Source organism: Cupressus sempervirens, chromosome 2 (genome assembly GCF_028749045.1).
Source record: "Cupressus sempervirens isolate cs-2001-9-10 chromosome 2, ASM2874904v1, whole genome shotgun sequence".
Lineage (NCBI taxonomy): Eukaryota > Viridiplantae > Streptophyta > Pinopsida > Cupressales > Cupressaceae > Cupressus > Cupressus sempervirens.
This window is the reverse complement of record NC_143119.1, coordinates 186,644,864-186,659,316: the sequence shown is the minus strand read 5'-3', so window position 1 is coordinate 186,659,316 and position 14,453 is coordinate 186,644,864. Positions and strand designations below refer to the sequence as shown.

The 14,453-nt window shown below is 37.3% G+C and overlaps 1 protein-coding gene across 1 annotated transcript in view; it reads right to left on the bottom strand.

The window, feature by feature from the left end:
• LOC149571701 (uncharacterized) overlaps positions 1-14,453 on the bottom strand; it is a 319,697-nt gene that overhangs the window by 253,727 nt on the left and 51,517 nt on the right. The window contains exon 3 of the mRNA XM_089813119.1: positions 8,933-9,100. Coding sequence (XP_089669245.1) covers positions 8,933-9,100 — 168 coding nt within the window. The remainder of the gene's footprint in view (positions 1-8,932; positions 9,101-14,453) is intronic.

Genomic DNA, 14,453 nt, shown 5'->3' with positions numbered 1-14,453 from the left:
ACATTGCTATGTTTATAAATCACAATTTGGATAAAGAAAGAATTTTATTATTCTCTGGAGTTTATCATGTGTTCTGGTAGATCTTAACTCGGGATCATGTTGTGCTATAGGAATACTAATACCTATGAGTCACAACTTGGATAAATGGAGAATTTACTTATTCTCCAGATATGATCCTGTATATTGTATTCATTGCAATACTATTATCACTAGTGCAAGTGATTTGTCATCTTACAGATAATAGCAATATGACATAGAATCATGTGTTCAATAATACCATATGTTAAAAGGAAGATTCGGATAGATATAGAGTATCATTCTATGCTTATTCATCGTAACTAATGATGCTAGATATGTTATCTCTCAATATCAAGTTAAGAGGGAGTGTTAAAACTATAACTCTAATTTCAGCCTGATCTAAATGTACAGATCGCACAGACCTTAGCATTGATTAAATACCTTATATGATGCCTAATGTATTTATACTATTCTCTCTTGACATGATCAACACCCCTTGGAGTAACTAATTATGTTGGTATTAACTTGTTTTAGTTAAGTATATATATTAGCATGATCATTACTTTACTCGGGCGGCGATTTTGAGGGAGAATTCTAGGCCGACCTAGATAGGGTCATGTCCCTTCAAGGGACATGCCCTTTTGGTAGGGTATTTAAGTAGGGTATGGTTGAAGGTTTAAGGACACACAATACATTGAAGTTTGCTCCTTAATCAACACTGCCCTATACGAATTATTGCAGAGACAAACAAGTTTCAAAGTAGCATTTAATATTCTGAAAATTACCTTCTACATTCTAAAGAAGATCATAACAGCAACATCAAGGAAAGGTATTATCTCAGATCTGAAACTATAGAATTTGCAGAAACTTTACACAAAAGAACATGGTGATTCTACCTTGTTGCCCCACTTTTCACCCTATAACCATTTCGTAAAAGTGGAAAATTTTCTATCTCAGTAAAGGCTAAGTTTGTCTGGGTCTAGTTTCAATTCCTCTAAGGTAAAAAGAGTCTCAATTGGATTTTCCATCTTTCCCCTCTCCCACATTTCATGGCCGGGTGGTTTTCCTTGATGTTGTGAGTTTATGGGTAGCTTAGAACCTAATTCGATGGGGATTCTTACAACATGCAAAAGTTATTCACAAAGCTAGGCTTGTTCGCGGCCTATCATGTTTTCGATGAAAGAAAGAAGCTTGCGGAAAAATGAGCATTGCCTTCTCCTTGGCAGGTTTTCTACCCATGAAGGTGATTTCCCGCAAAGAGCAACAAATGAGGTTCATGGATCGATGTAAGAAGATAATGAGCTATCTTATGGAAAATCCCTATTTTCACTACAACATTCTACCTTGGGAGACATTCAAGATTCATCATAGCGCTCAAAATCATCTTAGGTAGAAAACTCAAAACTGACTTCTCCTCGACGGGCTTTTGACCCATTAAGTCCGTTTTCTGCCAAAAGCAATTGTAAATGAAAGAAACAAGTGGGCCCCTTTTTGACTTTCGCAATCCTTTCAAGATTTTCTGAACCCAAAGGAAATATTAACTCAAAGGATAAAGTTTAAAGGAAAGCCTGGGCAAAAAAAATGGGAATAGTCTTCCCCTCGGCAAGTTTTCAACCCATGAGGACGATTTTTCGCATTCAAGAAAATCAACTTTGTAAGCGGATTGGGCCCACGAATTACACACAAAACACCTTAAGATGATAATGGAAACAATCTAACCATTGCGGGGAAAGGTATATCGAGAAAAATTCAATTAGGCGGATATTTCCTTACGAGGTACTCTGTTCATAATTATTTGAAACTTAATAGGAAACGGAAAAGTATGAAAGAAAGGAAAGTTACCGTTGGGCCAATGGAAACAGTGAAAAGACACCAAAATATCCATTAGAATCTCCCACATTTACTATTTCAACAGATTTATTCTTTAATTCATTCGTGTGGCGCGAATCCTGAAGATCAACGGATGAATTGAGACTCCTATATAGATGGAAACATAACAGTTATTCAAACTACTGCTTTTTCTTGAACTGTTATTATATTAAATTGCACAATGCTTTCAACTAGTCTATATTTGTGAATTCAATATCCTGTTCTTCATCTAGATTCAAAATTTCAATTTACTTCATTCTTAGACAAAATGGTAACCAAATTTGCGGGGTTTGATGGGCTAAATGGAATCAAGTCCACATTGCATAATTGCACAGATACTTCACTCCGTTTTTATGACATGCAAGATTTCCAAAGGAGGCTGAAGTCTGAGCCGATTCATCCCATAGCTAAGAAGCTTCGAGGAAGTGGACTAGTAGAGGCAGCTGGTTTTCCCGGTGGCAGTCCAAGCTCCATAAATGATTTATGAATGCATAAATCAGTACAATCCAAACAGATTGTGTTACTTGATCATACAGTATTAATCTCCATTGATAGGAAAACTGTGGTGAATTGCCTCCGAGTTCCAGAACGGGAGGAGTTTTCAGACTTGATAGTAGGAGCAGTCTCTGAGTTCTCCGCAAAGAAGATGGTGTGGAGGAAGGAAATTATGCAACCCTGGTTTCAAAAGCCGTAGAGCGCCAAGAGTAAGGTCCCCAAAACTCTATTTGGTACTAACCTCAACCCTGAGATTGTAAACATTCTAGTTCTCCTACACAAACTGAAAGGTGAGGTAGAGGCTCTAAATTTCATTGAACAGTATTTCTTTCTGGTAAAAGTTATTTATTCAGATACGCAATATATTGATTGGGCTCATGAGGTAAGTGAAAATCTTTCCAAGGCTCTCAATGCCGCAAAGTTCTACAACACTTTCTACATGTCTTCCTTTCTGATTTATATGCTAGCATCTCTACAGTTATGACCGAGCCTTCCAAGAATAGAAAACTTTTCTAATGATGTGAAGTGGAGTTTTATCCATGTTTGCAATTGCAAAATAGTTATGCGGAGTATGTCAAAGTTAATGATGCATTCACAATGAGAATTTCTAGGGAACTCCAAGGATTCCCGGAGAGGAGATTTAGTCTGGAGGCAATGGCGGCTATTAGTTAGTTCGGAAGCTATTTAATCCAGTTCTCATCTTTCATATATTTGCGTCTTGCAGATTTCAATGGATTCCCCTTGAAGCTGCCCAGGTATCCGAGCGACATGATCGTGCTGATAGAGATCGTGAGGCAGGTGGTCTAGGTGAATGTGCTAAGCGGAAGCTTGAAGAAGGGATATGAGTTCCCTATGAAAGTAGGAGCTTACAATTGTGAGTCCTGCTCTGATGCAAAGAATATGCTCAAAGTGTTCGAGATGAAATACAAATTGGAAATGTATGAGATCTTGAGACCTATGTTTGATCTGAATGGATATGCTAGGAATGTGTTGCAGATTGGGAGTGTGATCAAACACATTACCACGGTTGAAGATTATTGGGCGGATTGTAAAGATGAATTTGAAATTCGAGATCGTGCTTTCTCCAGGCTCACAGTGGAGCAAATAAAAACATATAATATCAATCTTAATGTTGAAGGATTGGAGGATGATGGGCAATATATGTATAGTAATACATATCTAACTAAGTTAAGAAACACTCCTATCAATTTGGAGCCTTATGAAGGTGCTGAGGAAGATTTAGACACTATAATGGCCCGAATCATCAAAAGGACTAGGAAATGAGTCAAATGGACAGCCAAAAGAAGTCGGAGTAAAGGCACAGCCACTCAAGCCTCTCCAGCACCAACAACACCCTCCTCCTCCCAGCGTGCTACACTAGGCGTAACACCAGCTATCACTCAAGGACCAGCTCAACCTTCAGGAGGAGGTGATCAACCTCCAAACAAGAGCATCCCCATTGCTAAGACGTTTCATGATGGCTCCCTCCCAGTTATTGGAACCCAAACTGATGTTGAGGAGAAGAAGACGGAAGAGCCAAAGGATAGTGTTGTTACCTCAGTCCCCTCTCATGTTACACTTGTCCTGTCTCCTCACATCACCCCAGTTCCCTCACCTCATCATAGCCCAATTCCACCATTAAGTACTAAACTTCTACAACCAAGTGGCTCCCCAATACAAATAGTAGATTTGGGAGATGGAAAGAGCAGTAGCAATGAATCTACTAAATCTGATGAGGCAACAAAGAGAACCTCAGAGGTGGAAAAAGGCCAGAGCTCTTCCAAGCTCATTTCTCAGGCCCCAAAGAATCCCTTCTCTTCAACTACGATGACAATCACTCCAGTCAAGAAGATGTTTAGCATAGATTCACTTGAGACGGCCTCCAAGGCAATAGGCATTGATTCCTAGTTAGAGGATACTTTGGAGAGAAAGAGAAAAAGAAAAGAGGAAAGTGCCCCTGCCAAGGGTACCATATCCCTTGCAGTTCGTTCTAGATTTGCATTAACCAAGGTAAAGAAGTAGAAAACTTTGTCTATACTTGGGCAAGATCCAGAAACAAGGCACCTAACAATGGAGATAGCCAAGCCCAACAAAGAAGGAAGAATTGAAGATATGACTATTGATGATTTTACTCTGCACTCAGTGGATGTTGGAGAGGCCAGACATGACACCAAGGTTGGCTTGTGAAAGTCAACCAATGAAGTAATTGAGGGACAATTGGAAAACCTAAAGTTGTCAAAAGCTAGGATGAAGTCTGAGATAGAAGAGTTGAACAGATTCATCAGACAATTGGTCACTCCATTGGCAAGTATCTTGGGAGTATCAGTAACAAGAAATCCTACTATTACCGAAGTTCAAGCCCTTATCTCTCAACAGGAAGATAGGCTCTTCGGCCAAATTGGTAAAGACTAGATTGGGAAGCTCAAATTAGAGGGAGTTGCTATTATAGAACAAATTGGCAATGTTATCTTAAGATTAGAAACAGAGAAGGATAACATCTTAACAAATAGCAGTACTCTGGCCGGAGAAAGAGCGAAAAGCGACGATTGTAGCTCTCTTCTAAAGATGATCATTCAAATGAAGGCAAAGGAAGTCGTTGAAGCAAAAATCTTGCCAAAGGGAGACAAAACTCTGTTTGAATGGCTTCAGAGCATTCAGTTCAAGTCAGAGATAATCTTATTAGCAGAAAAAGGACTTAAGGAAACAGAGGATAAAGTGAAGAAGCCTCAAGACAGAGGATTTGAACTCATGAGGGGACTACATACAAATTCACAGACTAGTGGCCAGGGGAAAGCACTCATTGGGATAAATGTCATGAAGGAGAATTTCTCCAAATTTTTAGATTGATTGATGTATCTTCCAATAATCAAAACAAAGTTGCGCAACTCCAAAAACTCAGCAGATGCATACACGTGGCCACAGAGGAATTGCCAAATCAATTGAATGTTGTGAAGGAGTTAGCTAGGGAACATTCTAAGTGGCCCTTGAGATATACCAACATACACATGCCTAGGCATGAAGAGCTAATACCAATCATAGTTGCCGCTAAGGCATATAGAACAAAAGTAGAAAAGGGGAAGAAGACGAAGTGATTCACATTCCGCCCCCTTCTCACTTTCTTATATAATTATTGCAATACGAGAAACTGGTTTCTTGCCATTTGTCATTCTTTCAGGAGATGAACCGATTGAACTTCTATTGTAACGGTCATCTCAGAATCCTATATCTATGAAATTGAAAGATTAATAAAAGGTTGGCAAATTTTTGGTGTGAAGTGCTTGTTGTTGCAGAGTCAATTGAATGGTATTTCGTATCAACTATTTTATGTTCCATTTATGTTAGTTGTTAGTTATATGTTTTCTCTTTTGTCTGGATTGAAGTAAGAAAAGAACGGAGTTTCATTCCCCTGTTTTGAGGCAGTGAACAAATGTGATAAGCAGTGTCATTGCACGTTCAAAGAGGAATCTCTTAAACGTGTTTCCCTTTCAATTAACTTCTTCTCTATAGTTCAGAGCCTAGTTAATTCAAAATTACATTAGTTGTTATGCTATTAAGTTTAGTGAGTTCATAAGATGTGTGGGTTCATAAACTTAATCAATTCTTCAGAAATCTTTCTCTGCCTAAGTTAGATCCTGTTTAGGTCTGGCTCAGTTTTACCTCTTCTATTCTCAAGTCAAGAACACACCCGCATATTAGTTTAGGAATAAAACATAATTCATTGCAAATCCACCATAGGGAGCTGTACCTATTAATTCAGAGAAAGGTCAATCTATCCGGAAGTGGCTTTTCAACTGCTTGTAATTAGATATTGTTCATAATTTGGGCATTCAAGAGTCATAATTAAAAAAAAAACAAATCTGTTTACCAACATACCTCGTTGTTATTACTAAACAGATTTGTTTATTGAGTACTTGTTTTAGTGTATGGAGTTTCAAAAGGTGATTTTCTAGGCAATTTTTATATTTTTGGCTCAATTTTAATTTTAATTTCCCAATTTTCACACTTGGGGTAATTTTTCCCAAATTTTTCCCAAATTTACCAATATTTGCAACTTGATTTTCAGGGAGGCTTATGGAATTCTGAATTTTTTCTCAAACTTTCTATCTCACCTAAATCTATTAAAACAAAGAAGAGAAGGCATCCCCTTTTGAAATGAGGCAATGGTGTGAAAACCTCACAACATCCAGCACCCACCAAAAGAAATGTTCCTAAAAATTTCAAGGATAAAAGTGGATTAGAATTACAACCTTTGAACAATTCCTTATTGCCTATCCAACGAATAGGAAACATGCTCAAAATGGAAGAAAACACAATATTGAGCTAAGACATTACTCTTCAGTTACCCACATGTGCACAAGTGCATTACAAGAACACAAGCAGCTTCTTAGATCCATCGTGATTCTCTATTTTAAATTTTTAATATCCATACTTCAAAAGGATCCTAGATAGAGCCTCACTACTAGTCAAGAGTCCATAGCCCCAACGATATCATTGTGGTTTCACCACGAACCTTGCTCTAATTTGGCAAGTTTTTATGGAAAATTACCAGTAGAGATATTTGCACACCCAAAGTCAAAATGTTGTATACTATATTTCCTTTTCTCACTTTCCATTTGAGTCGGATTGGAGAATCGAAATACGAGATCAATAGGGGGCATACCCACTACACAAACCAACTTTCTTTCCTTGTCATTAACATTGCCTTTCTTTTTGTAGATTTCTTTTCTTTTCAAATTCCATTTTGGCTTATAAGCAATGAAGCTTGTAGTGGTTTTGGAAAAACCACAGTGGCGTTGAAAAAACCACAGTGACGTTGAAGTAGACGTACAATTTTTCACTAATGCCAGCTACACCTTATTCAAGAGAGAGTGAGAGATATGGTGTTTCATCCTGGAATGCTAAGCATTCAATCCTGCATGTAGTAATGGAATAAAACTCACATCATCAAGACTCATCATATGCATGGCTTGAACCTGTGTTGACCATCTAAGTATCCAACAGCTCAACCAGTCGGTCAACACCCCAGGGCCAAAAATGTTTACCTCATTAAGCTGCATCTTTTATACTATCATCCTTCTGTTAGGATCTTGTCTTCATTTGTGGATTTTGATCTGATGTGTGGCTCGCTAAACTTCATTTCTCTGTTGTATTTTACAAATTTCCCTTGTTCCTTATATTTTATAAAAATCCAGCTGTGAAGAGCTGCCTTTCTCTATCAGTTATGCACTACAATGAGTTCCATGAAGCATTTATTGCTTAACAGTGGATATTAGTAAATGTGTCATTACATTAAGGGTTTATACATAGGATCAATGCCCTTTCCTAGTTTTATATCAGTGCCATTAAACAATGAGGAAAAAATACTAGACAAATTGCAGCAATATATGACAATGAATCTCTACATTATTATAAACTAAAGTGGTACACTAACACTAACAAAGATTGCTAGATACATCCTGTCTCATTATACCGACCAATTTAGAAAAAAATTTCCTTGGGATTTTATGCTGTAGCTTATAGTGTCCCAAATGCATACGGTAACAAGTCATGTCTGTAATAACATAATGACCAACAATATCTCTCCAGGGATGTCCAAACATGATACAATGGCATCACCTTCTGAACAAAAAAGGAAGCATCTATATGTAATCCAGTCTTCTAATTGTGATACCCATTTCTTTTCTATATGAAGCACAAGTTGCCAAAAAAAGGCTTTTTACATTCCAGAGTACTTGGTTTCTAATGGATTGGAGTGTTCCCTGAAACAAAGACTGGAAGAATATGCTTTTTCCACAAACATGTATATAAACCACTGATATAAAAAGCAATATCATACGTGGCATACTTATGATTCTGATTGAGTAACTGAGATGCATTCAAGATTTTGTGAAGAATGAAAAGCTAAGATCGGACTAAATGTTTCCTAAGTGCACTGATGCAATATTTAGCAAATGCTTGTCCTTGTATGTAGTGCAAGTGCAATTTCCACGCTAACCATTCTAGATGATTTCCCTTAATTTTTGACAGACTTGTTAACTGCAGTCACGTTTAAATATTACCATAGTGGTTAATTTAAACATAAAGGTTCCACTTAATGGCCCAGATCTTGTCCGCTGCCCTCATTGTAAGGCCTTTATTTCTGTAACAAATTGTATCCTGAAGTTAAAAGATTCAAAAATCACGGAAATCTCTCTAATATATGAAAATATGGATTGGTACTGCAGTTTTGTTTAACAAAAGTGAGCTTAATGTCTCTAATTTTGTCTATTAATTCTTCCATGATCTAAAGAGTAATAGAACTATGTATCAATATCATCAACTTCATTGCTTAAAGTTCGTCGTTGTTTGTATTCCAATAATAGAATTTTAGGAAAGAAATTTGAACAAATTTAAATAATCAAAGATAGTCCACAAATGATAAAGAATGAATATTGAATAAATAAGAAAAATTAATCTGAACTAATTTAAATCATCAAATAAAGTCCACAAATGATAAGAATGGATATTAAATGACTAACAAAAAATGAGACTTAAGTAGAAAATTGACAACCTGTGCTGAAGGCACATCAAGGAAGATTTTCTCATTTAGATCCACCAAGTTGGTGGTGTCAAATTTAGCTTGAGCCTCTTTCTGAGCTCTTGCGTTATACAAGATCATGTCTCGTTCCATGTTTGGAAGAAGATTTATTGAGATGAAGGATTGAGCCTGCTTAAGAAACTGATAAAAATAAACATTTCTAAATCAGGCAAACTTTGATTGGCAAATAAAAGAAGGCAGCTAACATTACAAAAATTCCTTATAGTTGAACAAGCAAATTACAAGAGTCAAAAATATGAATATAAATTACAGCTTATTTGTGAATATAAAGACTAACTGTGAAAGTGTGGCTATAAATCAACTGAAGACGGTACTAATAAAAACCCATTTAGAACATTACAACTATAATACGATTCTAGTCACTTCGGTCAAAAGTTTTCAATGTATCAAACAGTAACTAAACCCAGTAGATGGGTGATGCTAATCCATCAAAATAATGTCTGCCATTGGTAAACCCTTCCTGTGATGGTAAAATTACTTGTGGAGTTGACTGCATAGTAGCAGTACACTCAAAAAATCCATGATTGATCCCAAGAAATTGTTGATAGAATTGAGAGCAGCAACCTTCAATGAGGATTTTTGCATCAACTAGGTCACATGGGATTCTTTGCTCAGTGTGCAATGGTCGCACCTAGAGTTTTAAAGCAATGTGAAGATTTTATTTATCATCTTTCACCAGAAAAATGAAGGCGTTTTATATCTGCAAGAATTTAATCACTCCTACATCTAGGATTTTTGCAAATCTTGCACCAAGGGTCCCTGACCTCTGTTGTGTTTTGGTTGTTGCTTTTAATGTTTTTTCCCACTGTCCTAGTGTTTCCGATGGTGGGTATTCACATTTTTGCACAACTTCTATGACAAATAGTGGGAATGAGTTTTTCTCCCAATATTTAATCAACAAAAATCACAAGTATTTGGGATGCTGTATTTATCACGTTTTCAGTGTCCCTAGATAGCTGGAGGGGTGGCTTCACTACCCAAAATAATGTTGAAAGGTAGTCAAAGGTTCGACAGAAAGAATCATAGTACCAGGAAACAGAGCATGCTCACCATTTTCAAGTACTCATGCCTTTATCAGCTTGTTCTTGGTGAATCTACTAGTCCCGCAACTGTAGGTAAAGACCATGACAAGTTTGATGAGCATAATCCTTAAGTGATTGTGTTGCTCAAGTTATATGTAACCACTGAGATGATTCTGAGAGTGTCATTTGGCAAGATTGCTGCAAAAAATTGGTTCCACTTAAAGAATTTGCACAAGGTCAAATAAAGGCAGTGCTTTTTTCCCTTAAAAATATGTTGTTCTCAATTGTGGATAGCAAGATGTCTGTGCAAAATCATTTAATGAAGATCAACGACATTCACAATCAATTGAAGGCCATTGATCACATGATGGAAGAAGAGGATATGGTGGTTCTTGAGCTGAAAATCCTAGCATGATCATATGAGCACTATATTCAACCTCTCAGTATCACCTATAGTGTTCATCTGAAGCTTGATGATCTGTGCAAAAACCTTACAGCAAGACATGCAGAAGAAGCAGTTTCATCGCAGCAGTGAGACACTCGGTGTCAAACAGACATTTATGCCACAGAAAAAGGCAGAGGCGAGTCCACTCAGCGGAAAGGACAAAGAAAACCTGATGATTCTTCACAGAATTTGAAATCTATCACATGTCATTATTGTGGTACACCAGGTACCTAGTCACATAAAGAAGTTCTGCAAAAAGCACTCAGCTGATCAGCAAGAATGAATGCACATTCTTCTTGTCTTTACAAGGATGAAAATGCTCCATATTTTCCAAGCTTCAACAAAACAGCCCTCCTGGTTTTCAGTGCTATTCCACATCAGGATTGCTGTTGTGTTTCAATAAATAAAGATTTCCAGATAATGTTTCAATTTGGTGGTTCCAGATTTTTGGTGAGAAGTTTCAGGGTTTCGATTGTTTGTTAAAGTGTGAAGTTTTAGTAACATGTAGTTGTGATTTTGGTAGTTATATTATTACTATTGATGCTTTAATCCCAATATTTTGAGTTAAATATTCTCTTATTATCTATAGTATGCAACTATTTTCTTGTTCCCAAAATCACACAAAAAAGGGAGTGCATACTACAATTTCTGCGACTAAGGTTTTGAAATATACCGAGATTACAGCTGACGACAATGTGTTTGACGGCAAGTTGAGTCTTTGACAAGTGGAATTTCTAGTTTTTTGGTTTCTTGTAATTTCTCATTTTTTTGTTGTTTTGAGGATTGTATGACCTTTTTTGGATTTTTGCAGTAATTTGAGATGCAAACTGCTGAAGCTAATACTTGAATAATTAAAAAACTGCAGCTAACAACTAACCCAACCAATATTGAGCTTTGAGAAAGTTCTGATTATGTTCCTCTTTCAAATCAAATAGCCAATTAGAGAATTGTACCAGGTTTATTCTGATATTAAGAATTTTAAGACAATATAAGTCTGTCTTTTAATTGAATTGTGCTGCAAATAGTCATTCAAGGAAAGACGTCAACCTGGGACAAAGCAACCAGCACTGGGACAGATGAAATGTGTCTAACAATTGATCTGATCTGCATTGCACAATAGCCGTCCTGTTCAAATAGGTTACAATTCTTAATTTTCTTTAGCAAAAGATGAATAGAATCTCTCCCTTTGTGATGACATTAACTGTTGGAGAGTCGGTAAGGCCACATGGGTAATCACAGCAGGTCTGAAATTCGCCAAAGTTGCCACAAGGAGCTCCACTTTCTTGTATAGCTTGGAGTAAAGCCTGATTTCTCCAACCGAACACTTATCTGCTACCCTTGTTAATCAATAGTATTGCTGCATGTCTGGAAATGCAGACCTGGCACTTCCCAAAAGATGAATTTCAACAATCTGTAGCATTCAACCCAAATTCTGATTTCCACTAGCCTTCTACAGAATTATCTGAACCTTTCCTCGCAAGTGATTCTACTCACAATGATCAATTTTGACTAAATCTTCTCAAAGGTGTTCAATTGGGTGGACGTTCAAATCATTCCCTTCCAATAAGCTACATTCTTGGCTGGCAATTGCTGCAATTTCTTCAATCATAGCTATGCAATACCTTCCTCTCAAAACCCAATCCTCAAAGCATGTCAAAGTGCCCTGAATGCATCCCGTCTCCTTCTCAAATCGCCCAGTTCCATTTTGCCACCCATGCCAAGTCCAAATTGCTTCAATCACGGCAGATGATTTATTTCTTAGTATAGTTTTGAAGCCTTAACCAAGCAAAATTCCACTCACACCAACTTCATTCACAAGCTTGACTTGAGTTTATTAAAACATTTGCCTTCTTCATATTTCAATACCATGGCTTTATTTTGAAATCAAATAAAAAAGCCTATACTTCATGTGCCAAGTCAAAATTTAGTTAATTCTTGCATTTTTATTGTTTGAAATTTGAATAATGAAAATAATAGTAGCTAAGGCACCCCCAACTTTTTGTTATAGTGAATAATATTAATCACTCATAATAATTAATCAATAAAGTGAATATAACATTCACTTTAATAATGATAATTTATTTAAATTTTACAACTCATGAAATTTATTTATTTAAGTGAATTTATAATATTAACTTATAACAAATTATTTAATAAAGTGAAATTGATCATCCACTCATAATTTATTTAAGTTTTCACTTAGGTAATTTTAATCATTTTCAAATTTAAATAATTAAATAACACAAAGCTCTAAATGGCCCCCCAAGTCTCTGCAATCCCTCCAAAAGCCTCCTGGATAGTCCCCTAAACATCCTATTGGCTTAAGGGAACACAGTAATGAGCCAACCTCCCAAAGACTGTTCCTGTCGCCTAGAAAGTGGACACTACAGTCCTCCCTTCTCAAAGATTGCTTGTACAAGCAATGCACCACTGTCCCACCACAATCCTAGAAGTCTCGTATGCAAAACACTAGTGACTCCTGCAACTCCACTCTAATATAAATGTCGTGTGACCCTGATTCCTAGAAGATCTCATCAATGCTTTAAACTTTTAAAGTGTCTGCACTACCATGAAGCCACTGCCTGGGTCCCACATTAAAGCATAACCCTATCGTATGCTGCGCAAGAGGAGAAGAAGACAACATCATCTCCATATTATATCCATCTGTATACACAAGTCATCCCTGCACACTGAGTACTGTTGCACCACATTCCTAGAAGTACCATATGCAAAACACTAGTGACTCCTGCAACACCAATCTGATTTTAATGTTGTGCGACCCTGATTCCTAGAAGATCTTGCCAATGCTTTAAAGTGTATGCACCACCATGAAACCACTGCCCAGGTCCCACATTAAAGCATAACCCCTGTTGTATGTTGGGCAAGAGGAGAAGAAGACAACATCATACCCATATTATATCCATCTGTATATACAAGTCATCCCTGTACTATGAAGATGAAACTTCTCCTGCCACATAGTAAACACCAAAGGACATCCAAGTTGCATCCTCGTAGAATCCTACATATACCTTCCCATGAATTGCAACCATTGTAGGTCCAAGACTGTATCAGTCTCACCAAGTTCCACAACACGAAATGCATCTGTCAATGTATCGTTGCCCATCTATATACTCATCTGCATAACTTTCTTGGTGCAACATAAGTCCATTTTCCAATGTCACACTCAATCCTGGTAAACTCTCTGCCTGCAACCCTCATCTTACAACCAAATCCAAATCTACAAAGTTATGTGTAGCTCTACTATCAATGAAATAGGTCATACATTGCCCCATGATCACACCCTGGAGGTGGAAGGGCTAAATCATTGGAACTCCTAACTGGTGATAGTGTCGTTAGTTGCATCTACTACACCAACAGTATCATGTTCTGCCTGTTGCGCCTCCTACTCACCCTCAACACCATTATCCTCAACATTTGTATCTAGGACCTGCTAATCATCTACATCTAAGTGACCTCAATAAGATGTGCCATGCCTTTCCCAAGGCCCTGTGTCCCGGCTCTTATGGTTTCTTACAGGTAAAACACAATTTCCTCCTCAACTCATTCCTAGACTCCTTATCTAATTTGGAGGTGGAGGTGGCATACTTTTGGCATGTGTAGAAAGTCTCTCTGATGACTTTGTACTCCTACTAGGCTTCTTCTCCAGCTAAACAAAATATGGAGGCAATGATGTGTCAAGATGAAGGGCAGTATCAATTACCTCATTACATGTCGTAGGCCAAAATGCAAACCAAATCTTTGAGTCTATCCAAAAGCCTCTCAATCAAAAGCATCACAACTTGTCTTTGTGGAATCTTTGGAACCATAATTGCCACCCTCTAAAACACATTAATATAAGCCTCTACATGCCCAATCTATCTGATCAGTGCTAGCTCTCTATAGTAGAGCTCTATGTCCTTCCTGTCAAACCTAGTGATGAGTGGATGTGTGAAGTTTGCATAGGAATACACAATGCCATGATCCTAGGTCACCAATCCATGGTGGC